General features: G+C 38.4%; 1 protein-coding gene and 1 pseudogene across 1 annotated transcript; one reads left to right on the top strand and one right to left on the bottom strand.

Annotated features, from left to right (window-relative positions):
* Positions 1–4,814: 4,814 nt before the first annotated feature.
* On the bottom strand, positions 4,815–5,288 carry LOC148566498 (uncharacterized). Its single transcript, XM_088484277.1, has one exon. The coding sequence runs from the start codon at positions 5,286–5,288 to the stop codon at positions 4,815–4,817; it is 474 nt and encodes a 157-aa protein (XP_088340403.1).
* Positions 5,289–5,760: 472 nt separating this feature from the next.
* The window catches only part of LOC107635849 (protein DETOXIFICATION 16-like), a 32,973-nt pseudogene continuing 12,000 nt past the window's right edge, over positions 5,761–26,733 (top strand).

Below are 26,733 nucleotides of genomic sequence, written 5' to 3'. Positions count from 1 at the left end.
GCTTATCCAGGCCGTCGTGGCCTTTTAATTAAGTCGTTTTATGATAATTGTTTGCTTGCTCGGGCCGTCGTGGCTTTTGCCTACTTTATTGATTTTGCTTATCCGGGCCGTCGTAGCCTTTTGGTTTATCGCTTTTATGGTATTTACCGTTTTAATCATTTGTTGCTTTTTTACCTTTGGGTCCCTTTGGTTCCCAGGGTGATCAGTCCCGGATTTTCGTTAGATCGACCGCTCGTAGTTTTTGTCGTTTCGTCGTATTTGGCGAAAATCTTGCAAAAGACAGAGTTGTTATATATGTATATGTAGAACTTAAAATAAAGGGGTAATGTGATACATAATTAAAGAAAATGGAAACGAAGGAAAATGGAAAAAATTAAAGTGGATGTGAAGGGGTCTTCAGCCCGTCAGGTCGCTTTTTCCTATGAGTAAAATCTTTTTAGGTTTGCCATGTTCCATGTCCTCGGCACCTCGCTTCCATCTAGCTTTTCTAGCTTATATGCACTCTTTCCGAGGACTTCTCTGACCCTGTAAGGTCTTTCCCAATTTGCGTCCAACTTGCCTTCTCCTAGGGTTGGCGGCCCTATGTCGTTACGTCGTAAGACTAGGTCGCCTTCCCCGAGGCTTCTCCTTAGCACTTTGCCGTTGTATCTTAGGGCTATCCTTTGCTTGATTGCTGTCTCTATCAGGTGTGCCATTTGTCTTGTTTCGTCAACTAGGTCTTTCTCGATTGCCTCGTTTCTTTCCCCCAAGAAGTAATCTTGGACTCGGCTCCCCTATTTCGACTGGGATGACCGCGTCGACCCCGTATGTGAGTCGGAATGGGGTTTCGCCGGTAGATGACTGGAGAGAGGTTCTGTAAGACCATAAGACTGAGGCTAGCTCGTCTGCCCATGAGCCCTTCTTCCCTTCGAGTCGCTTCTTTAGCCCTTTTAGGATAACTTTGTTGGCTGCTTCTACCTGTCCGTTGCTTTGAGGGTGCTCAACTGAGAAGAACATTTGCTTGATCCCTAGTCCTGAGAGGAATTCTTTAAATTTTTTGTCAGTGAATTGTGCCCCATTATCTGATATGACAAGACTCCGGGATTCCGAACCTGGTGACCACTTGCCTCCACATGAATTTTTGACAGTGGCTGAGGATATGCTGGCTAGTGATTATGCCTCTACCCATTTGGTGTAGTAGTCTATAGCTACTATCAAGTATTTCACTTGTCCTAGCCTGAGTGGGAATGGCCCCAAGATGTCGACTCCCCATTGGGCGAAAGGTCGGGGTGCCATCATCAAGCTAAGTTCCTCATGTGGAGCTTTGTGGAAGTTGGCATTTTCTTGGCATTTGTTGCATTTCCTGACGAACCCCTGAGCGTCCGACATCATCGTGGGCCAGTAATACCCTGCTCGGATGATCTTCCTTGCCGGCGACCTTCCTCCAATATGGTGACCACAACACCCCTCATGGACTTCGCTTAGGACGTAGTCCGTCTGGTCGGGGCGTAGGCATTTGAGCAAGGGTTGGTGGAGCCCTCGCTTGTACAACTGCCCTTGTATGATCACATATTTGGGGGCTTCCCTCCTGGTGGCTTGTGCTTCCTTCTCGTCTTGGGGTATTTCACCGTGTTCCAAGTATCAGAAGATATGGTCTATCCATCAGGTGGGGCTTGGGGTCTGGGTTGCACATAAGATGATTGCTGGTTCAGTTGCCAGTCCTTGGATTAGAGACCTGTTCCCTGTCCCAGGCTTGGTGCTCGCTAGCTTGGAGAGGAGGTCTGCTCGGGCGTTCCTTTCCCTAGGAACATGCTGGATTATGACTTCCTCGAAGTTTTTGCACAACTCTTTTACCTTTTCTAGGTATTTTTGTAGTAGTGTGTCTCTAGCCTGGTAGCTGCCGTTTATCTGGGATGTGACGATCTGGGAGTCACTACTAACTTCTACCCTAGATGCTCCAACTTCTTTAGCTAGGATTATCCCTCCTATCAGTGCTTCGTATTCTGCCTGGTTGTTGAAGACGGGAAAATCAAACTTGATCGACTACTCATAAGCTACCCCTGTCGAGTTCTCGAGAATGATCCCGGCCCCTCCGGACGTTTGGTTGGATGCTTCATCAACTTGGGGCTTCCACCGTGTGTTCGGTATGTCGGGTGCCTCTCCTGTGACCTCCATCAGGAAATTTACCATTGCTTGGGCTTTGATTGCTTGCCTGGACTCGTATTGCAAATCATATTGGGACAGCTCTACTGCCCATGCCATCATCCTCCCTGCGAGGTTGGGTTTCTGGAGAGCTTGTCGAATGGCCTGGTTGGTTCTTAGGATGATCTCATGCCCTTGGAAGTATTGTTTGAGTCTTCTTGATGAGGTTAGCAGGGCATAAGCCAGCTTTTCCAGCTTGGTGTACTTCAACTCCGCCCCTTGGAGTCCTTTGCTGATGATGTATATTGGGTGCTGGGTCTTATCTTCTTCTCGGACAAGAACCGCCGCCATGGCCTGTGTGGTCACTGCTAGGTATAGGTACAGAGGTTCTCCTTCTCTTGGTTTGCTGAGCACGGGTGATTCTGAAAGTATCTTTTTGAAATGGCTGAATGCTTCTTCGCATGCCGGGATCCACTCGAAGGCGATTCCTTTCTTCATTAGGTCGAAGAATGGGAGGGCCTTTTCCACCGAAGCTTCGAGGAACCGGGATAGAACTGTAAGCTTCCCGGTGAGTCGCTGCACATCTTTGACACACTCTGGGCTTGTCATTTTGAGGATGGCTTCACATTTGTTTGGGTTAGCTTCTACCCCCCTTGTGTTATCATGAAACCTAGGAACTTTTAGGCCTCCATAGCAAACGCGCACTTGAGTGGATTGAGCCTCATTTTGAATTTCCTTAGCGCTTCGAAGACAGCTTGGAGGTCGTCTATAAGGCTACTTGGCTCTGCTGTTTTTACCAAGATGTCATCGACGTAAACCTCTACTGTCTTGCCGATGAGGTCATGGAAGACTCTGCTCATTAGTCTTTGGTAGGTGGCCCCCGCGTTCTTCAATCCAAATGGCATTACCTTGTAACAATAAGTGCCTCCTGGTGTTATGAACGCCGTCTTATCCTCATCAGGCCGGTGCATCGGGATCTGATTATAGCCGGAGTACGCGTCCATGAAACTGAGAAAATGATATCCTGCCGCCGAGTCTACCAAGGTGTCGATGTTGGGGAGGGGGAAAGAGTCTTTAGGACATGCTTTGTTTAGGTCGGAATAGTCAACACACATTCTCCATCTTCCACTAGCTTTTTTGACCAGGACGACGTTGGATAGCCATGTCGAGTATTTGAGCTCTTTGATGAACTCGGCTTCAAGTAGCTCGGCTGTTTGTTTGGCGACCTCATGGGCCCTTTCTTGGGACATTTTCCTTCGTCGCTGTGCTACTAGCTTTGTGTCTGGTTTGACGGCTAGTCGGTGGGACATGACCTCGGGATCCAAGCCCGGCATGTCTGATGGCGTCCACGCAAAGAGGTCGCCGTTTGCCCTTACGACCTCCATGAGGGGGCCTTTGAGTTCATGGGGCAGATTTTTGTTTACGAAGGTAAACTGTTCTGCTGACTTCCCTATTTGGAACTTCTCCATGTCCCCCTCTGGTTTTGGTCTCGGCTTGTCTTCTATCCTTACATCCAGGTCTGCCAAAAACACGCCGGCTACCTTTTTAGACTCTTTTCTTAGGGAGAGACTGGCATTGTTGCAGGCAATCGCCGCTTCCAAGTCTCCCCTAATGGAGCCAACAGCTCCTTTGTCCGTCACGAACTTCATTGTTAGGAATTTAGTACATATCACAGCTGAAAATTCGTTGATAGTCTTTCTTCCTAGAATGATGTTGTAGGCCGTGGAGTCTCTGAGGACTACGAAGTCTGCCATAACTGACCTCCTAGTGTCACTGGCTCCGAGGCAGATTGGGAGAGAGATCGTCCCGTCGGGTTTTATATAGTTGTCGCCTAACCCCATGACCCCGTGTTGATGGCTCTTGAGGTCGGATTCCCTGAGTCCCATGGCGTCAAACACGTTCCTGAATAGGATGTTGGAGTCAACTCCAGTATCGACAAGGATTCGCCTGACTAACCCGGTCCCGACCATTGCCGTGATCACCATGGGGGTTTTCGGGGAGATTGTGAAACCACTGATCTTCTGGGCCGAAGGATATCACGGGAGGTCTTCCTCTTGAGGCGATGGGGTCTCCTGTCGAGATTGAAAGGATCCGGGTATCCTTTTTTACTGCCGACTTGGATTTGGGGGGGGGGGATATCACATCCGATCACAACGTTAACCATAAAAGTTGGGGTTGTCGGTGTTCCCTGTGGGCCTTGTCTAGCCTTGACGGTTCGGCTACGGTCTTCTTCTGAGCACTCACGTTCCCGTCTCCTTGGTTCTCGAATAAGTCGGGAGAACTCACTCAATTTTCCTTCCCGGATGGCCTACTCTAGAGCATCTTTGAGGTCAAAATAGTCTTGTGTCTTGTGACCAAAGCCCTTGTGATAATCGTAGTAGAGGCTTTTGTTACCCCCCATTTTCTCTTTTAGAGGTCTGGGTCTGGATAGGATTCTCTTGTCCACAATTTGCTGGTAGACTTCCACTATGGGCGCCGTGAGTGGCGTGTAGTTGGTGAATCTTCCTACCGATGGGGGTTGCTTGGCTAGGATGCCATCCCTGGGAGTTTTTCTGTATCTGTCGACCTGGGGGGCCTGCCGAGCTGGGGGGTTAGCGAGCTGCCGTTTATTAGCTGCTACAACCTGACTAACTTTCTCATCATTGATGTATTCCTTGGCCACTCTTTGAATTTTCTGCATGGTCCATACAGGCTTAGTTGTGAAGGTGCTTCCTAAAGTCCTCATTTAGCAGGCCGTTTGTTAGGCAAAGACTGGTGACCGAGTCCGTAAGGCCGTCGATCTTTAAGCATTCATCGTTGAATCTGTCCAGGAACTTCTTGGTCGGCTCTCCAGGTTTCTGGGTAACCCCTAATAGGTTAATCGGGTGCTTTGCTTTGGCTATGCGTGTCGTGAACCAAGCTAGAAAGCTTTGGGAGATGTCCGCGAAGGCTGCGATGGACCCCTGTGGGAGTGCGTTGAACCATCGGATCGCTGAGCCGGCCAGCGTCATAGGGAATGCTCGGCATCTGACCGCGTTGCCTACTCCTTCCAGATTCATTCTTGCTTCGAAAGCCGTGAGGTGCTCCTGGGGATCCTTGGTCCCGTCATACCTCATGTCCATTGGCTTGTCGAAATTCTTCGGAAGCCGGACCTTGAGGATCGAGGGGTGGAAGGGGGTGGCTCCCATGATGATGGGTTCCTACTGTCTCTTGGCCTTCCTTCTTTGGGACTCCCCGTGGCTCTCGGACCTGTCCTGGTGAGGTCAAGAGGTCGCCTGAGCACGTGTCTCATCGCGCTTTGTTGGGCTCCTTTCTCGGCTCTCATGTCTTCAGGACGTGGAGCGGGTGCGAGATCGGCTGGCGTCGCCGCGGGAGTGGCTGACGTCTCCGGGGGATCGGCTCCTCGGTGCTAGCTCCCGTTCAAGGTTTTGTACTCTGTGTCTGAGTTCCTGCATGATCTTGGCGCTATCGGCTCCCGTCCCCCCGAAGGGACGCCTTTTGGGGGTTTTGGTGTAGATCTGTTGGTTAGGCTGAACGGAGGACCGCGGGTGTTCGGTCGCACGAGCCGTCAAACTCGCCCTACTCAGGCGGGCCCCTCCTCCTTCGCGAAGCTCTTCTGACGTGGGAAGTCGCTCCATGTCTACTCCAGGGTCCCCACAGATGACGCCAATATTCGTTACCGTGGGATCTCGAGTGCTCGGTGGATCGGGTGGTGATGAAAAGGTTAGAGAGGGAAACCCCGGGTTGATCTGGAACGGGCGTTTGAGGTGTGCTCAGTAGGTTGATGGTGCCGGAGGAGAGGAGGACGAGGGGGTGGCTTCCTACAAGGGCACTCCGACGGTCAAGTTAGTGTCCGTACAAGGGGATAGCCAAATTAGGTAAGATGTGACGTACCTTGGGGAGAGAGCTGTCCTCTCCCCTTATATACTGTGCAGGGCGGGCCCATGGATAACCTAGCCCACTGGCCAAGGAGCTTCTATGAGCTGTCCTAGTCCACGTGGGAGGAACAGGTCGTTCCAGACTTTGGATCGGGGACTCGGGGGTGGCCCCAAGGATACCGACCCGACTGGTGACCTGGGTCGTACGGAGTGTAAGCCGAGCGTGCCCCCGGTTGGGTGTTGGAAACCGACCCGTCGGTGGGGTTGGACTCTGGTCCGTAACAATACTAATTTGGCATAAGGACAATCACGTAACACAGGAAGGACGTCCTCTATGAGGTAGTTGCAGTGTGGGCAGCTAGTAGAGGCAGATAAATGTCTTCTTCTACTGATTGACATTTGTTAAAATAGCATCATTGACGACTAACCAAAGGAAGGAGCGAATTCGCTCCGAACCGCTCCACTTCCAAAACAGTTTGAAGACTCGATCTGGCGTGCTTTGATCCTCCCGAAGCGAGTTGTTCGCTGATTTAAGGTTGAAGCCTTCTTTCTTTCTTTTTTTTTTTCTCTTCTTCCATCTACTGGAAAGTTTTGTTTAGTTTTTATTTTTTTAAGTATTATTGAAAGACTCTCCTTGTAAAGGTGTGACCAAAGTTTCTTAAAGCCCTAAAGATTAAAGAAACAAAGGCCTTCTTTTATTTGTTTGCCCACACTCCTATCTCTATAAGTGTATGTGTTTGTCAATGACAATGATAATGAAATAATGATCAATTGCCCTAATACCAAAAAAAATTATCAATTTCCTTCATTTTTCCTGATGTCATTTCTCTGATTTACTCCAACAATTAGTTACTAATCTTGTTCCTTGATTTTTTTGTGTGATAATATGAAATGAAACCAAAGCCATGATATTAAGATTCAATTAATTTGTTTGGCAGAATTTCAATTATTATTAATTAAGTTAAAGCTGAGTTGGGGTTGACCAAATACAAATGAACAATGAAAAAAAATAAAATGTTCATTAATTTAATTTGGGTTTGGGAAAAGAAGCACTAAAAAAAATGATGCGCATGTGAGTGGTTGACAGCACTTTCTCCTTTTTTTTCTTCCCTTTTTCCGTTCGTTTCTTCTTCCTATTCCTAATCTAAGTTGGAGATGGAGGTTATAAAGTTTATGTACTCACTAAGGCAGAGGATGTCATTGTACCTGATGGCTCTAACCTTCAAAGGAGTCGTCGCGGTGGAGCAACGCCAGCGGTGGTGGTCGGGTTATGTTTTATCCAAATTTTTATTTAATTTTTGAAAAATATACATGAGAATTAGGTTAGATTAAGTGATTAACTTTTTTGTCCAATCCTTAAATATCACATATCACAAAAATGTAAAAAGTGATGATTTTTATCTTATACTACAGGTCAGTAAAAGTCAACAGAAAGTTTAACTTTGTTAATATTTAAATATACCTTTAATTAGAGAAAAATTAAACATTAAATCTTTAAAAAATTAAGTTAAATTATGTGTGTTTAAAGACCACTTTAAATATTAATCTCTAAAAATATTAAGAGATCACATATATATATATATACATACATATTTTTCAAAAGATATATACGATTCATATAATACTGAGTTAAAGGTGTAAAGTATAATTTTTTTCTTTAAATATAATTTTTATTCATTGCTCTTCTTGTTAAACAAAACGGTTTTTTCAAATTATTTTTAATGCCTTTTATAATTATATAATGTATTTAAAATATTTTTTATTTTAATAAATAATAATATGTACTATTTTAAAATTCATTCCATATATATTAAAAATAAGACTGGCAGGACCTTTAATTATGGTGAACCTTCTTAATTTCGTCATTGAGCTTATTTCCGTAATGTTTGTGGGTCATGTCAGCGAGTTGGCTCTTTCTGGCATTTCCATGGCCACCTCCTTTTCTTCTGTCACTGGCATTGGTTTAGTGGTCAGTTCCTTTTATATCTCTTAACACTCTTTTTATGGTTTCACTAATCGGATTTTTCTCCTCTTCTTTTCTTTTATAATTTGAATTTATTAAAAAATATCAAATAAATATAATCCGAACTGAACCATCCCAATATTTTGTTCGGTGTTAGTTATGAAAATATTTCAACACCAAACCCGATTACTCCCCTCCATGGCATGGAAACTAGAAGCGATTACTAATTCATTGCCAACTGTTTCTATTGAATCGACTAACCTTGTGTTCAACGCCTTGTTGGTTTCATATGATGACAGATGGGAATGGCAAGTACCTTGGATACCTTTTGTGGCCAATCATATGGACTAGGACAGCATGGCATGTTAGGCGTACACGTTCAGAAAGCCATGCTTGTTCTTATCATCTTATGCGTACCATCTCTATTATTTGGGCAAACACAAAATCCATATTGATTTTATTTAGCCAAGATCACAAAATCTCCACAGAAGTAGGAAGATATGCTCAGTTAATCATTCCATACCTTTTTGCCTCTAGTGTTCTTCAGTGTCAGACTAGATTTCTTCAGACACAGAACATTGGAGTTTCAATGATGCTCAGCTCTGGAGTAGCTACTGCACTGCATGCTGCTTTGTGTTGAGCGTTAGTGTTAAAATATGACTTAGGGAGTAGAGGAGCTGCCATATCAAATTGTGTATCGTATTGGGTGAATGTGTTGATACTTGCGTTATATATTAAGTTTTCTCCAAAATGTTCACAAACTTGGACGGGTTTTCAGTGGAGGCATTCCATGACATTCCTTCTTTTTTGAAACTTGATATTCCTTCTGCTGTTATGGTTTGGTAAGTTTCTACTAACTGTTGCTTTTCTCACCGTTATACTGTTCGAGATCCTCTACTAATGAGTTTTTGTTTGGTTCCCATTGTGCTGAGCAGCTTGGAACTGTGGTCGTTTGAATTGATGGTACTCCTATCTGGTCGTCTTCCAAATCCAAAGTTGCAAACATCAATATTTTCTATTTGGTTAGTTCCACATTTGATGTAGTTCTCACAATTCTTAGCTACCAGCACTTTACATGTTATTGTGGATATTATTATTTGCACCTATATTAATTAATGTTGGAAATTACAGTGTGAATACATCATTAACTATTTGGATGATCCCGTTTGGATTAAGTGGAGCTATAAGGTAACTTAATTACTGCTACGTGCTTATGAATATTTAGAATTCTGTGACAACAAATGTTGAGATCAAAGTAACAATTGTAATTGCACAATTGTTTGTTTGTGTTACAGTACTCGTGTATCTAACGAACTTGGAGCTGGTAATCCTTGGTCTGCACGTTTAGCAGTGCTTGTAGTGGTAGTAGCAGCCATTATTGAGGGTATCCTGGTTGCAACACTGATGATAATTATACGCAATGTTTGGGGCCATGTTTACAGTAACAACGTACAAGTGGTTCGACAAGTTCACCTTTGGCATCAGCCACCAGAAGTGGTTTGTCCTCTCTTACTATTAAGAACCTGATTTCTTTTCTTTTTCTTTTCTGCTCTTTTATTTTTTTCTTTTGGTTGTTCACCAAAAAAAAAATATAATACAATGTAAGATCAAATACAAAAGAAATTACTTTAGATTTTTTTTTAGTTAGACATTTATTCATTTCAACTTCAGAAATAAATATAATGTTGAATTCGATTCATATTTGGACAACAAAAATAGAGAAAGGAATTTTTCACTGTGCCCTTATAGAGTTATAGCATTAATTGAAAAAACTTAAAGAAAAAAAGTGAACGGAAAGAAGAACGAGAAAGAAAGTGAACATTCATAAAAATTTGTCGCCTTGTGTTTGAGAATGGAATTCCAATGGCTGAGAGAGCATTATATCAGGGGAGTTTTTTTTTGCCTTCGAAGACCTTTAAATTTCTTTCTCTCCAGATCACCCAAAAATTGTTAGCTGCTATGGCTAAGTCGTTCTTCCTCTAAACCCGTTTTCGGGCATATGTCTAATCACAAGCCACACATATGCATTCGTAATAGTTAAGCTGCCATCGTATTGTTATTCAACTCTTTAGTTTTGTATTGTTCTAAAAACTTAAAAATGATTATTGCCCTGTTTAATCTACAATAGAATCACTACTACTAACTACTATTAATGCTGGCATCCCATGCATGCTCATTCTAAAATTGTCATGCCCATGCATAACTTACATTAGGATCATCTTAACTAAGTACTATTGAATGCAGCTTCCCATGTAGAGACATTCCATAAAATTGAAACATTTTGCTACAAATCAAATTAGAATTTTTTTTAAAAAAACACATAACTTTCATGTTATTTATGCTTTGGTTAGCTAAAATAAAGTTCAACAAAGAAATAAAACAAACATATGAAGCAAATAAATAGAAAAAAATACAGAAAAATTAGGGATTGAATGGAAGTTGTAGTTAGATTTAGAGATATATTTATATTAACAGGGACTGAATGTGTCTATAGTTGAAATAGATACCATATTATGGGTCATTGGTGACAAACATAAACGGTGAAGATAAGTACATAGAGTTTATTTTAGAATTTTATGAAGTTATGTGATTTAAGGTTGCCAACAAAGGCTTTAAATAACATTAAAAAAGGAAAACAAATAGAACTTGGAGGCTGGATAATGTTGTAAAGATGAGGACAAATGGCAAAAACCATGTGTGGTCCTTGAGAACATAAACAAGTATACACAAATAGAATAGGTGGAGCAATAGAACAAAACTCAGCTTCATCAGCCAGTATGAACAGGAAAAATATCATGGATGATTAGGAAATTGTAGAGGGATTCATAGTCCAAGGATCTGAGTACGGCACTGATCAGAAGACCTCTACAAGACACGACATTAAAATAGGGATATAGAGACACAAAATTGTGTTTGACAGATGAGACATAGACAAAGATATTGTGTATTCATTATGACACGAAAGACATAGAAATAATAATAAGAGATACAACCTATTTTTTATTTATTTTATTATTCTTATTAATTTTTTATAATTATATTTTTCGTTTTAAAATTTTTTAATAAAAAATAAAATAAATTGAACTTTTATAATTTGTTCTCTCTCACATCTCAAACAACAAATGAAGTTTCGCAGCAATTATTCATGTTATTGTATAAGACGGTAGTTTCAAGTGTTGAAAATGAAATTGTGGTACCTTGAATCTTAGTTATAAATAAAAGAGAATTAATATAAGCTTTTAACACTGAGGATAGTTATAGAATGTTAATGCATGAGGACTACATTCAAAAGTACTTATTAGTGGTGATTCTAATTTAAGTTATTCATTTGAATAATCTTTATTCTTCCTTTAAAACATTGTAGAACAAAATTTCAAACAACAAAAAGAAGAAGGAAGGTATCTAAGGTTTGTAGCAATATATGAGTTTCGAAGATGGTATATTTTTCAGCTATTGAGATAGGATTTGTTTGGGTGAGCTTAAAAAAAAAAAGCATTATATCACTTGAAAACTCATTTCCATCCAATCAGGTATGTTATATGTCCGTTGAAAAATAATTAACGATCATCTCATCACATTCCAAGATTGATACACTTGCATTTGCCAATTATATATTACGTACTCAATACACCTGAAATAAGCAACATATATTTTGACTCATAACTTGCTAAAATGCTTCTTTAAACTCAAGACTCTACCCTGACTACTCTCTACTGACAAAGAAAACTTCAACAGCTACTTATTCATGCGAAATAGATTATGAAACTACTCATAAAGATCCTAATTCATGCTTAACAACACCAATTATATTTCTTAAAAATACTTGGCAGAAATAACAAAAAATAGATGTTAAGTAGAGGAGGATAATTATGCGTTAATGATGATAAGTAAAAAGTTGGCCGTTTCAAAAATGATGGAGTAACCATTTTTTGTAACGGTAGGCTATTTGTTGAGTTATTCAAAGTGAAAGAAAATACTGAATTATTTGTTTTTGAAGGCTGGAATGAGTTGTTCTAAAATTTTGTTAATCAACAAGATTTGACTCTCGGCAAAAAATTAGAATTGAGAAAAAAACAGAATAAATATGTTTAGTGGTTTACCAAAAAAAAAAGTATTGTGTGATATTAAAAAAAACAATGTATTTAGTGTTTTGGTTTACACCCAAATAGATATTTTAGTATAAAAGTAATGTAAGTTATATTTATTAGTACCGAATATAATATGACAATGTTAATCTTTTGATGATTTCTCACGGTATTTTCCACTCCAATAGGTCAAAAACTAATACGTCGCAGTACTGATCTATATTTAAGGGTTTGTTACTGGCCAATGGATTGCTACATACACAAAGTGGGATTCGAACTCCTGATACTTGTTTAAGTGGGCTCTAAAATAATAAAATTGTAGTATTGTATTTTAGAATGATGTAGTGCCTTCAATGTTGGAAATGAATAAGCTGGAAAGTTATAAAAAGGGATTTGTGAATGTTTTAGATTTATTTAAAATGCAAGAATGAAAGTATAATAACGTAAAAGTTTTTAGTTAAATAAATGAGTAGTTTTTTGTAGTTTAGGGGAAAAGATCGATACATAAGGATTTACGTTTTAGGTTTTAGGCTTTAGGTTTTAGGATTTACGATTTATGATATACGATTTAGGCGGTGAATATTAGTTGTAGGGGGTTTAGTAATTAGTTGTGTTAGGGTTATTGATTAGGGTTTAAATTTGAGGGTTTATGATTTATTAGTTAGGTTTTATAATTTATGGTGAGGGTTTAGTGTTTAAGGTGTATGGTTTAGGATTTAGGGTAGAAGGTTGGTGATTATAAAAAGGTTTAGTGTTTAGAGTTAAGGTTTGTGCCTAAAAATTTACGATTTACGATTTATAGTTTAAAATTTATGGTTTAGTGATTTAGATTTAAAGTTTAGAGTGAATGTAATTATTTTTGAAATAATCTAAAATGAATCAAATTATTGTAAATATAAAATTTTTTAATTTAAAATTTAAATAGATATAAGTCAAATGAATGATATATTTTAATTTGATAACAACAAACTTACTCATGTTAAAAAACTTTTAATGGGAATATTTTAAATAACTTTAGTGATTTTTTTTATTTTTTAATTTAAATATTTTATTTTTCGATAAACACATGCAATGAAATAAGAAATTCAAACCTAAAAAATTGTTGTGCGAGCGATATTTATATCTTGTCTATTTTTGAAATATGTAGAAGTTGAATGAAAATTTGGATCCAAATATTTTAGAATTAATTTGGTGTGATTTCACCCAGTTTCGGATCGGGTAAGAATTTAAAAAATAGAATAAGTTATTATTTAGGGTCGGATCCGGATCAAAGCGAATTCAGTTTCATCCGACCCATGTGCATCGTAGGAGAACTTTAAATTAATTCTAATATTATGTTATATTAATTATAAGCTTATTATTCTGTTTTTAATCATATTTGTTGAATTAGGAAATAAATCAAAGAAGAATAAAATTAGAATTTATGAAAAAATTCAAGTTCAAATGTGGATATCAATTTCTCGATATACAAGTATGTTTTTTTTTTCTTTATAAATAAGTGCATTATAATTTTTGACATAAAATTTATTACGATTCAAACTTCACTTGATTCAGATTCGGTAGTGTGATTTCACCGGGTCTAAAATTGGATAAGAATTTCAAAAATAAATCTAGTCATTATTTAGAGTCGAGTTGGATCAAGACGAATCCTGTAACAACCGCCCCTTCTAGAAACAAAATTAAATTTAAAGTTTGAAAATCAGTTAGGAGATAAGTTTAGAATTTTGAAATTTTGGATAGGAACCTGGTAACCACCCTCAGTTTGAAATTTAAAATATCCCAACCACCCCATTCCCAAATGTATATAAATAGGGGAGCACCCATAGATAGAAAATCACTTCTCTCAAACACTTATCCTCTCCCTTCTCTCTCTACAAAGAAATAACATTCTGTGGGCAAACACAAGAGGCAAGCTCAATGAAGCGTTAGAAAAGAAGGTAGGGAATTATGCCTTTCTTACTTATGTCGGCATGTAGTATGTTTTATTTTATTTTCTTCCATCCATGCATGGCTATCACCTTTCATGTATTTTATGACGTGAATTATTCTTTGCATCTACATTGAGCATGATTATCTATTTTGTCAATTATACCCTCTTGAAATCCATTAATATGTATCCCATATCTTTTCTATGTGCATTTACATGACCCTTTAATCACTATTCCTTTTATGTTAAGAGTACATGTCCCTTTATAACATTTTATTAAATTATTTAACATTCCCTAATTTTACTATGTGCCTTTAATGACCTTTGATACCGTTACCTTATTATTATTCCTTTTATGTTAAGAGTACATGCCCCTTTATAACATTTTATTAAATTATTTAACATTCCCTAATTTTACTATGTGTCCTTACGTGACCTTTGATACCATTACCTTATTATTATTCCTTTTATGTTGAGAGTACATGCCCCTTTATAACGTTTTATTAAATTATTTAACATTCCCTAATTTTACTATGTGCCCTTATATGACCTTTGATATCGTTACCTTATTATTATTCCTTTTATGTTGAGAGTACATGCCCCTTTATAACATTTTATTAAATTAGTTAACATTCCCTAATTTTACTATGTGCCCTTACATGACCTTTGCTACCGTTACATTATTATTATTCCTTTAATATCGAGAGTACATGCTCCTTTTTATATCTTGTTCAAGGAATCCTATTTTATTATATGCAACTAAATGACCTCTTATATCATTATTGCTCCTTTATTTTAAAGATCAAGGGTACATACTTTTTAATATCTAATCCAAGTATTTCAAACATTCACTTTCTTACTATATGCACTTAGATTATACTTTTCACATTATATCATTAATATCCTCTTAGGGTCAAAAGTATATGTTTTCTTATAATTGTTTTATTCAGCTAATTAATATCCTATTTTTTTATAATGTACATCTATTTTATACCCCTCTAGGGACGAGAGTACCTACTTTCGTATAAAATCTTATTCAAACATGCTTATTTTATCATGATATATGCCTCTCCTCTCGCATGGTTCATTCTTGTATATGCCTAAATAACCGTACTTGTTAAAGAACTGAGGGAATGATCCTTCGGTAAGGGAAGGTGACCCCCAAAGACAAGATAATCGAGATGATCCTTCGGTAAGGGAAGGTGATCGAAAAACGTTTGGGATAAGAACCTTCGGTAAGGGAAGGGGACTATCCCATCAATTTTATATAATAAGATATCTTTTTATATGACTTAATTCTTGTGTATGTCTAAATAACCTTGATTGTAAATTAAACTGAGGGAATGATCCTTCGGTAAGGGAAGGTGACCCCCAAAGACATGATATCGATATGATCCTTCGGTAAGGGAAGGTGATCGCCAAAACGTTTGGGATAAGAACCTTCGGTAAGGGAAGGGGACTCCCACTTATACCGGTTTGAGCTCAATACCCTCCATATAAGTTATAAATTAAGAAAGAAAGAAGGCACGAATGAAAGCTTGAGTTCTATATTTTCCTTAGATTTAATTATGATTATGTTGATGTTATCCTTCTATTTTCCTATATGTTTCCCCTTTCTTTTACACACATGTTTTACAAAAAAAAAAGATGCATATTACATGCCATGTTATACGCTTGTTTTTAAAATCCCGCACGTGGGCTGGAGATGGATATGGAGGTGTTACATAGCACTCCTACTGAGACGTTAGGTTCTCACTCCCTTTCTTTTCCCATACTATCTCCAGAGGAACATGGCACAGCGGATAGAGACGACGCAGTGCCTCCTCGAGGGTAACTTCTGAGTATGACCCCTCGAAGCACGCGTGGGTAGTTGCGACCACTACTACCGTGCTTCAAACTATCTACTTAGGTCGAGAACTCGTGGAAGAAGAACCCCAGCTGCCCGTCATAACCTTCCTAGATAGGGACGCTTCAACATCTAGGAAGCGGTCATCCAAGGTGGTACACCTTGAGTCCGACCCCGAGACCGAAGAAGAGAAATCTGACAACCCTGGCCAGAAGGAAGACACCATGGAGGAGGACCCAGAGGAGAAGTTGAACCATTGTGGAAGCCCAAAGGTGGAATACGTGCCCTACTCCCCCATTTCGGCACCCCGTCGAGTTTTGGTTCATCCCACACAACGGAACCGGGTCTTCACTGCGCGAAAGGGTGTTGGAGGGAGACCCCTGGTACCTCGATTCATAAATAACTGAAGAGTCCTGATCAAGGATGGGATAGGATGCAAGTATGGGAGCCTCTTCGACGAGATTAGTTTAGGACGTATTAGTTTCCTTTCTTGTTTTAGTTTACTATAAGTATTTCATACTCACGGTTAAGATGCTATTTCATTTTTATTAAAATTCCAACGTTTTAGTGCTACCCATTTTCCGCTCTACGCGCATTTACTCCTTCCTTGCGTAACGATTTAGTCATTTCTTTGCTTAATCAAGTGTGGCACCTTATTTTAAAGACCCCCACGATAGTATAAAACTTAGGGTGTTACATTATTGGTATCAGAGCAAAGTCGATCCTAGGAGATATGACTAATGAAGCCTCTTCCTATGGTTATCCATAAAAAGGAAATGTCCAGCAGTTCCCCCACCCTCTGCCGATGCACCCCAACGTCAAGGACGAGTCTTTGCCCTCAGCAGGTCTGTCAGAGGGTGTGCATCCTCATTTCAGGTAGATCATACCTTGCTAACCTAGTGTGCCTCCTTTTAGTAGGATTAGACATCATCCTAGGAATGGACTGGCTCAACGAAAACCGAGTCTTGTTAGATTGTTTTGAGAGAAAAGTCATCTTCCCTTCTCAATCCATACGAGACACACGAGACCTTCCAAGATCCTCCGAAGACACCAGTACGAGGCAAGAATATGCCTTGCTAAATTCGGTAAAAGAAGACTCCCATCAGGAGTTCTGTGAGATACCAGTAGTACACGACTTTTCAGATGTCTTTCCCGAAGATATACCCTCGTTTCCCCCAACCCGAGAGGTTGAGTTCTCCATAGAATTGATACCTGGGACAGGGCCAATCTCCAGAGCCCCTTACCGAATGGCTCCAGTGGAGCTCACTGAACTGAAGAACCAACTAAGAGGAGCTGCTGCAAAAAGGATGCATCAGACCAAGCGTCTCTCCCTGGGGAGCTCCAGTATTGTTTGTGAAGAAAAAGGACGGCAGCATGCGTCTCTGCGTGGACTATAGGTAACTCAACAAAATCACGGTGAAGAACAAGTATCCCCTCCCAAGAATAGATGACTTAATGGACCAACTACAAGGTGCAACAGTGTTCTCAAAAACCGACCTGAGATCAGAGTATCATCAAATAAGGGTAAGAGAGGAAGACATTCCAAAGACAGCATTTTGAACGAGATACGGACACTACGAGTTCACAGTAATGTCTTTTGGGTTGACCAATGCCCCCGCCATCTTTATGGACTACATGAATAGAATTTTTTGACCTTACCTCGACAGTTTCGTGATGGTATTCATAGATGATATTTTGATTTTCTCCAAGACAGAAGAAGAACACAGGGAGCACTTGCGTGTAATACTGGGAACCCTTCGAGAGAAAAAGTTGTACGCAAAACTATCCAAGTGTAAGTTTTGGATGAAGGAGGTACAATTTCTTGGACACATGGTTTCCAGCGACGGAATATCAGTGGATCCCAGTAAGATAGACTCGGTACTAAACTGGGAAAGGCCGACGTCAGTCACAGAAATAAGGAGTTTTTTTAGGATTGGCGGGCTACTATAGAAGGTTCATAAGAGGGTTTTCTCAACTAGCCCTGCCGTTAACCCGTTTAACCAGGAAGGATACCCCGTTTGCTTGGACGCCAGACTGCGAAAGAAGCTTCCAAGAGTTAAAGTGTCGCTTGACATCCGCCCCAGTACTAGCCTTACCTAACCCCGACATGGCCTTCGAAGTTTACTGCGACGCCTCAGGACAAGGATTGGGTTGCGTACTAATGCAATACAAAAAGGTAGTGGCGTATGCGTCAAGACAACTGAAGACCCACGAAGCCAACTATCCAACTCACGACCTCGAACTAGCCGCGATAGTATTTGCGCTGAAGACATGGAGGCATCATTTGTACGGAGTTAGGGTTTCAAGTATTCTCCGATCATAAGAGCTTAAAGTACCTGTTCGACCAGAAGGAACTCAACATGCGACAAAGGAGGTGGATGGAGTTTCTTAAAGATTATGACTTTGTTCTAAATTACCACCCAGGAAAGGCTAACTTGGTGGCTGACGCTCTGAGTCGGAAGGTACTCAAGGCATCATGGCTGATGATAAAAGAGGCAGAGTTGATAAGGAATTTCAGAGACATGAACTTACAAGTCACCCTCGCTCCAAAAGGCATACGTCTGAACCACCTAACAGTGGCAAGTCAATTCAAAGAACAAATAACTAAGGCATAGAGTTTCGACCCCAACTTTCAAGAAACCCTGCGCCTTGTCAAAGAAGGAAGATTGAAGGGCTTCACCGAAGGAGAGGACAAGGTATGGAGATACCAAGGTTGAATCTGTGTCCCAAGGGAAGGAGACCTTCAAAGCAAGATTGCGGAAGAAGCCCACAAAGGAGATTTTACCATTCATCCTGGCATGACGAAGATGTACCATGATTTGAAGAAGATGTTCTGGTGGCCAGGGATGAAAAAGGATTTAGCCACGATCGTGAATAAATGCCTGGTTTGTCAGAAGGTAAAAATCGAACATCAGAAACCATCAGGGGTATTGCAACCCCTTGGCATCCCGAAGTGGAAATGGGAAGACATATCGATGGATTTCGTCATGGGACTACCCCGTACTCAAGCAGGGCGTGACGCTATATGGGTCATCGTGGACCGGCTTACAAAGACTGCCCATTTTCTACCAGTTAAGGCGACCGACTCATTGGAAAGACTAGCCACGCTATATATCAGAGAGATCGTGAGGTTACATGGGGTACCAACGACCATAGTCTCGGATAGAGACCCAAGATTCACCTCGAGGTTTTGGAACGCATTGCAGAAGGCATGCGGGACGAAATTGTGCCTAAGCACGTCATACCACCCCGCAAACAGATGGACAAACGGAAAGGACCATCCAGACGTTGGAAGACATGTTACGAGCTTGTGTCCTAGACAGACCAGGAAAGTGGGAGAGTCACCTACCACTGATCGAGTTTTCTTATAACAACAGTTACCATGGTAGCATTGGGATAGCACCATATGAGGCACTGTACGGGCAAAGATGCCAATCTCCTTTATGCTGGTACGGACCAGAAGAGAAAGGCTACTTAGGACCGGAGTTAGTAAGACCGACCACGGAAGATATCGAGAGGATAAGAGAAAGAATGCGCACCGCCCAAAGTCGACAAAAGAGTTATGCAGGTCAACGAAGGAAACCCCTCGAATTTCAGGAAGGCGATCACGTATTCCTAAAAATCACCCCACCACCGGGGTAGGGAGGGCTCTTAAGGTACAAAAACTAAGCCCCCGATACCTGGGTCCATTCCAAATCCTCCGGCGTATAGGAAAGTCGGCATACCATCTTGCCCTACCACCAAATCTATCAAGACTACATGACGTGTTCCATGTGTTCCAACTCCGAAAATACCAGCACGATCCAAGCCATGTGTTGCAGCAAGAGGATGTAACACTCAAGGACGACCTGACTTTTGAACTACCAGCCATAGAGATTGTAGACAGAAGTACGAAGCAACTAAGGAGCAAGACGATACGACTGGTAAAGGTGGCATGGGGTAGCGGCAATTCCAGAGACTACACATGGAAAAAAGAGGCAGACATGAGACAGAAGCTCCCGGCCTTATTTACAGGTAACAATCGTGGTGAGAATCTCCTTTTCTCCCCAACAGTAAGGAAATTTCAGTAGGACCCCTAAGTTAGTTAAACGACCCTTATCGACCAAGTTCAGACATGGAATTTGGGGACAAATTCTTTTCTTATGGGGGTGATAATGTAACAACCGCCCCTTCTAGAAACAAAATTAAATTTAAAGTTTGAAAATCAGCTAGGAGATAAGTTTAGAATTTTGAAATTTTGGATAGGAACCTGGTAACCACCCTCAGTTTGAAATTTAAAATATCCCAACCACCCCATTCCCAAATGTATATAAATAGGGGAGCACCCATAGGTAGAAAATCACTTCTCTCAAACACTTATCCTCTCCCTTCTCTCTCTACAAAGAAATAACATTCTGTGGGCAAACACAAGAGGCAAGCTCAAAGAAGCGTTAGAAAAGAAGGTAGGGAATTATGCCTTTCTTACTTATGTCGGCATGTAGTATGTTTTATTTTGTTTTCTTCCATCCATGCATGGCTATCACCTTTCATGTATTTTATGACGTGAATTATTCTTTGCAACTACATTGAGCATGATTATCTATTTTGTCAATTATACCCTCTTGAAATCCATTAATATGTATCCCATATCTTTTCTATGTGCATTTACATGACCCTTTAATCATTATTCCTTTTATGTTAAGAGTACATGTCCCTTTATAACATTTTATTAAATTATTTAACATTCCCTAATTTTACTATGTGCCCTTACATGACCTTTGATACCGTTACCTTATTATTATTCCTTTTATGTTAAGAGTACATGCCCCTTTATAACATTTTATTAAATTATTTAACATTCCCTAATTTTACTATGTGTCATTACGTGACCTTTGATACCATTACCTTATTATTATTCCTTTTATGTTGAGAGTACATGCCCCTTTATAACGTTTTATTAAATTATTTAACATTCCCTAATTTTACTATGTGCCCTTATATGACCTTTGATACCGTTACCTTATTATTATTCCTTTTATGTTGAGAGTACATGCCCCTTTATAACATTTTATTAAATTAGTTAACATTCCCTAATTTTACTATGTGCCCTTACATGACCTTTGCTACCGTTACATTATTATTATTCCTTTAATATCGAGAGTACATGCTCCTTTTTATATCTTGTTCAAGGAACCCTATTTTATTATATGCAACTAAATGACCCCTTATATCATTATTGCTCCTTTATTTTAAAGATCAAGGGTACATACTTTTTAATATCTAATCCAAGTATTTCAAACATTCACTTTCTTACTATATGCACTTAGATTATACTTTTCACATTATATCATTAATATCCTCTTAGGGTCAAAAGTATATGTTTTCTTATAATTGTTTTATTCAGCTAATTAATATCCTATTTTTTTATAATGTACATCTATTTTATACCCCTCTAGGGACGAGAGTACCTACTTTCGTATAAAATCTTATTCAAACATGCTTATTTTATCATGATATATGCCTCTCCTCTCGCATGGTTCATTCTTGTATATGCCTAAATAACCGTACTTGTTAAAGAACTGAGGGAATGATCCTTCGGTAAGGGAAGGTGACCCCCAAAGACAAGATAATCGAGATGATCCTTCGGTAAGGGAAGGTGATCGAAAAACGTTTGGGATAAGAACCTTCGGTAAGGGAAGGGGACTATCCCATCAATTTTATATAATAAGATATCTTTTTATATGACTCCATTCTTGTGTATGTCTAAATAACCTTGATTGTAAATTAAACTGAGGGAATGATCCTTCGGTAAGGGAAGGTGACCCCCAAAGACAAGATATCGATATGATCCTTCGGTAAGGGAAGGTGATCGATCGAGATGATCCTTCGGTAAGGGAAGGTGATCGCCAAAACGTTTGGGATAAGAACCTTCGGTAAGGGAAGGGGACTCCCACTTATACCGGTTTGAGCTCAATACCCTCCATATAAGTTATAAATTAAGAAAGAAAGAAGGCACGAATGAAAGCTTGAGTTCTATATTTTCCTTAGATTTAATTATGATTATGTTGATGTTATCCTTCTATTTTCCTATATGTTTCCCCTTTCTTTTACACACATGTTTTACAAAAAAAAAAGATGCATATTACATGCCATGTTATACGCTTGTTTTTAAAATCCCGCACGTGGGCTGGAGATGGATATGGAGGTGTTACATAGCACTCCTACTGAGACGTTAGGTTCTCACTCCCTTTCTTTTCCCATACTATCTCCAGAGGAACATGGCACAGCGGATAGAGACGACGCAGTGCCTCCTCGAGGGTAACTTCTGAGTATGACCCCTCGAAGCACGCGTGGGTAGTTGCGACCACTACTACCGTGCTTCAAACTATCTACTTAGGTCGAGAACTCGTGGAAGAAGAACCCCAGCTGCCCGTCATAACCTTCCTAGATAGGGAGGCTTCAACATCTAGGAAGCGGTCATCCAAGGTGGTACACCTTGAGTCCGACCCCGAGACCGAAGAAGAGAAATCTGACAACCCTGGCCAGAAGGAAGACACCATGGAGGAGGACCCAGAGGAGAAGTTGAACCATTGTGGAAGCCCAAAGGTGGAATACGTGCCCTACTCCCCCATTTCGGCACCCCATCGAGTTTTGGTTCATCCCACACAACGGAACCGGGTCTTCACTGCGCGAAAGGGTGTTGGAGGGAGACCCCTGGTACCTCGATTCATAAATAACTGAAGAGTCCTGATCAAGGATGGGATAGGATGCAAGTATGGGAGCCTCTTCGACGAGATTAGTTTAGGACGTATTAGTTTCCTTTCTTGTTTTAGTTTACTATAAGTATTTCATACTCACGGTTAAGATGCTATTTCATTTTTATTAAAATTCCAACGTTTTAGTGCTACCCATTTTCCGCTCTACGCGCATTTACTCCTTCCTTGCGTAACGATTTAGTCATTTCTTTGCTTAATCAAGTGTGGCACCTTATTTTAAAGACCCCCACGATAGTATAAAACTTAGGGTGTTACATTACTTCTTATACCCCGCATCTCCACCATACCATCTGTAACAGCCCAGACCACCCGCTAGCACAATATTATCCGCTTTGGCACACAAGGCCTCACGGTTTTGCCTTTGACGATACGGATGATCGGGGAACGAAGCATGCCTTATAAGGGTGTGGATACCTCTCCCTAGCATGACGCGTTTTGACGAGTGAGTGTGGGGGGTTTTGGCTAGCATCCCTATCGTCAAAGGCAAAACCGTGAGGCCTTGTGTGCCAAAGCGGACAATATCGTGCTAGCGGGTGGTCTGGGCTGTTACAGATGGTATCAGAGCAAGAACCCGGATCGATGTGCCAGCGAGGGCGCTGGGCTCCCTTAGGGGGTGGACTGTAAGGCCCACATCGGTTGGGGAGGGGAACGAAGCATGCCTTATAAGGGTGTGGATACCTCTCCCTAGCATGACGCGTTTTGACGAGTGAGTGTGGGGGGTTTTGGCTAGCATCCCTATCGTCAAAGGCAAAACCGTGAGGCCTTGTGTGCCAAAGCGGACAATATCGTGCTAGCGGGTGGTCTGGGCTGTTACAAATCCGATTTCATTCGACCCTATGCGCACTACTAATTTTTCATAGGATATATAATTTGGATATATTTTTCATTGGGTATATAATTGAGTAAAAATATGGGTGGATGAGAAGAGGAGTAATTGGGAGGTCATTTTGAACTAGTTTTAAAAAATTTTGACAAAAATTGGAGACCCGTTGGAGGTGTCTCCTTCACAAGGATGGTTATTATTGTTATGATTGTTTTTTTTTTTCGGTAATTTATTGTTATGATTGTTATTCTTTTTCTTCTTCTTCTGCTTCTTTAGGTCCATATTAGTTTTTGTTGGTATATAACATTGTTATCATATCTTATGGATCACAAAATATTCGGACCAAACCAAATAACAAAGCCCAAATAACATGTACCAAAAAAATAGTAGCTAATTAGTAATTACACATTTTTTCTCTACACTATCGACTAAAGACCAATCTTTGGACCTCATTGTAAGTACCAAAATGATTCCAATTCCTCTCAAATGAATTGTTGATAGTCCAACTATGCGATACTCCATCATTTTTGAGTAGAAACGGTGGCTCTTTTGGTCTTACCTTGTGCATATCGTGTTAGCATAACATAGTTATTAGCTAATTGCTTGTTATTTTCATGTACTAAAAGTTAAATGTCTCTTCATAATTTAGCTCAACAATATCATATTTAAAGAAAAAAAATTAGACTTTACACCTTTAACTCAGTTTTATATGAATCGTATATATCTTTTAAAAAATATGTACATATTATATATGTGATTTCTTAATATTTTTAGAGATTAATATTTAAAGTGGTCTTTAAACACACATAATTTAATTTAATTTTTTAAAGATTTAATGTTTAATTTTTCTCTAATTAAAGATATATTTAAATATTAACAAAGTTAAACTTTCTGTTAACTTTTACTGACCTGTAGTATAAGATAAAAATCATCACTTTTACATTTTTGTGATATATGATATTTAAGGATTAGACAATAAAATTAATCACTTAATCTAATCTAATTCTCATGTATATTTTTCAAAAATTAAATAAAAATTTGGATAAAACACATATATAAACCAAACCAATATCAATATTATATAAATTATCTAAATAGAAAAATGTTACATGAATATCTCAAACTATACTTTTATATAAATCGATTTAAATGAATTCAAATTATATAATATAGTAGTAAATCGAAATACGTTGATTTCAATTTCATGGTAATATTGTTTGAAGTGTAAATTGAATTGGTTAAATTCGAATTATACACTATAGTACTAAATCGAATCAGTTTTATTCGAATTAGTATGAAATAGTGTAAATCGAATCAGCTTGATTCGATTATTATTTCTATCAGATTATTGACATTTACTACTTTAAAGTTAATTATTTATTTATTCTATATTAATTTTAAAATATAAATGTCAATAAGGAAGTGCCTCATTTAGATTTAAATAAAATATCAAAAAAATCAAAACGAATAAGAATAGAAATCCAACTTTTGTGTTTTAGTTCAAATTTCAGAAAATCTATATTTTTATAAACTTATGAATTTAAAACCGAATATTAAACGATTTCTAAAAATTCATTAAAATTATCCTTTGACTTATTAGCATAGAAAAAACTATTACCGGGACTTTTGATATTAAAAAAAAAATTAATATAAAATATAGCCCTCCAAGATAGCATAGGAGTTAAAACTTGAAATTTTTTTTGAGAGCCAAAAGTAACAACTAGTTATACATTATAAAATGACCAACTATATTTATACAATATGTAATTTGACTAATTATATTTATACTGTATTTTATTTATTTCTCAAATTACATATTGTATAAATATAATTGGTCATTTTATAATTTATAACTATTTGTTACTTCTGACTCCGAAAAAAATTCAAGTTTTAACTCCTATGCTATCTTAGAGGGCTATACTTTATATTAACTTTTTCAATATCAAAAGTCCCGGTAATGATTTTTTATATGCTAATAAGTCAAAGGATAATTTTTAATGAATTTTTAGAAATCGTTTAATGTTTCGTTTAAATTCACAAGTTTATAAAAATGTAGATTTTCTAAAATTTGAACTAAAATACACAAGTTGGATTTCTATTATTTGTTTTAATTTTTTTGATATTTTATTTGAATCCAAATGGGGTACTTCTTTATTGACATTTATGTCAATAATCTGATACAAGTAGTAAATCGAATCAAGTTGATTCGATTTATACTATTCCATACTAATTCGAATTACACTAATTCGATTTAGTACTATAGTGTATAATTCAAATTTAACCAATTCGATTTATACTTCAAACATTGTTCCATGTAATTTAAATTAAAGTGTTTTGATTTACTATTATATTGTATAATTTGAATTAATTTAATTTGATTTATATAAAAATATGGTTTGAGATATTCATTTAACATTTTTTTATTTGAGTGATTTATGTAATATTAGTATTGATTTGGTTTATATAAGTGTTTTACTCTAAAAATATTAAATTTTTAAAAGAAAGAAAAAACAAATTAAAGTGTATATATTCTCTCAAGATCAAAATCAACATACATTATTCTTATTATAAACTATGCAAAAATTGACCCTTATTAAATAAGGGAGAATAATATCGTTACTAAAATTAATAGATAAAGTACATATACACTATAATTCAGGAGGAGTAATAAATTACAAAATTTTTTATGAATACCAATAATAATGCAAGTATTCTGGTCCTGCTCGAAAAATTATGTCATGGACAACATAGTTGACAACATGGACACATTATCACTCTCAATATATCTTTATTTAATTATGTTGATCTACAATTAGTATCTATTAAATGCTCATAATTTTGATAATTTGATCGGTTGCTTAAATTTTAAATATGACAGAAATTTTATTTAACACAATTTTATTTCAAACTCTAGAATCTATACACAGTTTTTCACAGTAATAAAACATTGATAGGGAGAATCCGCTAATTACCCATGTGAAAGTCTTATTAAATTTTTTGGTTAAAAAAATCTTTAATATCTGCAAATATAAGAAAAATATTATTAAAATTTTTTTTATACATATTATGAATTTCACTTAAAATACTTTATATACACCAAACTATATATTAATTAGGGACGGACCTACATTTAATAAAGAGGAAACATTTGCCTCTATGTCTCTGTTGAGCCTAATGTATCCAAGCAAAATAAGTTAAGATCAGTAGTTAAAGAAGTGAGAAAGCAAATATGTTTGGCAGGACCTTTAATTATGGTGAATCTTCTTAATTTTGCCATTGAGCTTATTTCCATAATGTTTGTGGGTCATGTCAGCGAGTTGGCTCTCTTCGGCGTTTCCATGGCCACCTCCTTTTCT

This window comes from Arachis ipaensis, chromosome B4, assembly GCF_059453495.1.
Source record: "Arachis ipaensis isolate K30076 ecotype BB chromosome B4, ASM5945349v1, whole genome shotgun sequence".
NCBI lineage: Eukaryota > Viridiplantae > Streptophyta > Magnoliopsida > Fabales > Fabaceae > Arachis > Arachis ipaensis.
Note: the sequence above shows the minus strand (reverse complement) of the source record. Positions and strands in the feature narration are given on the sequence as shown.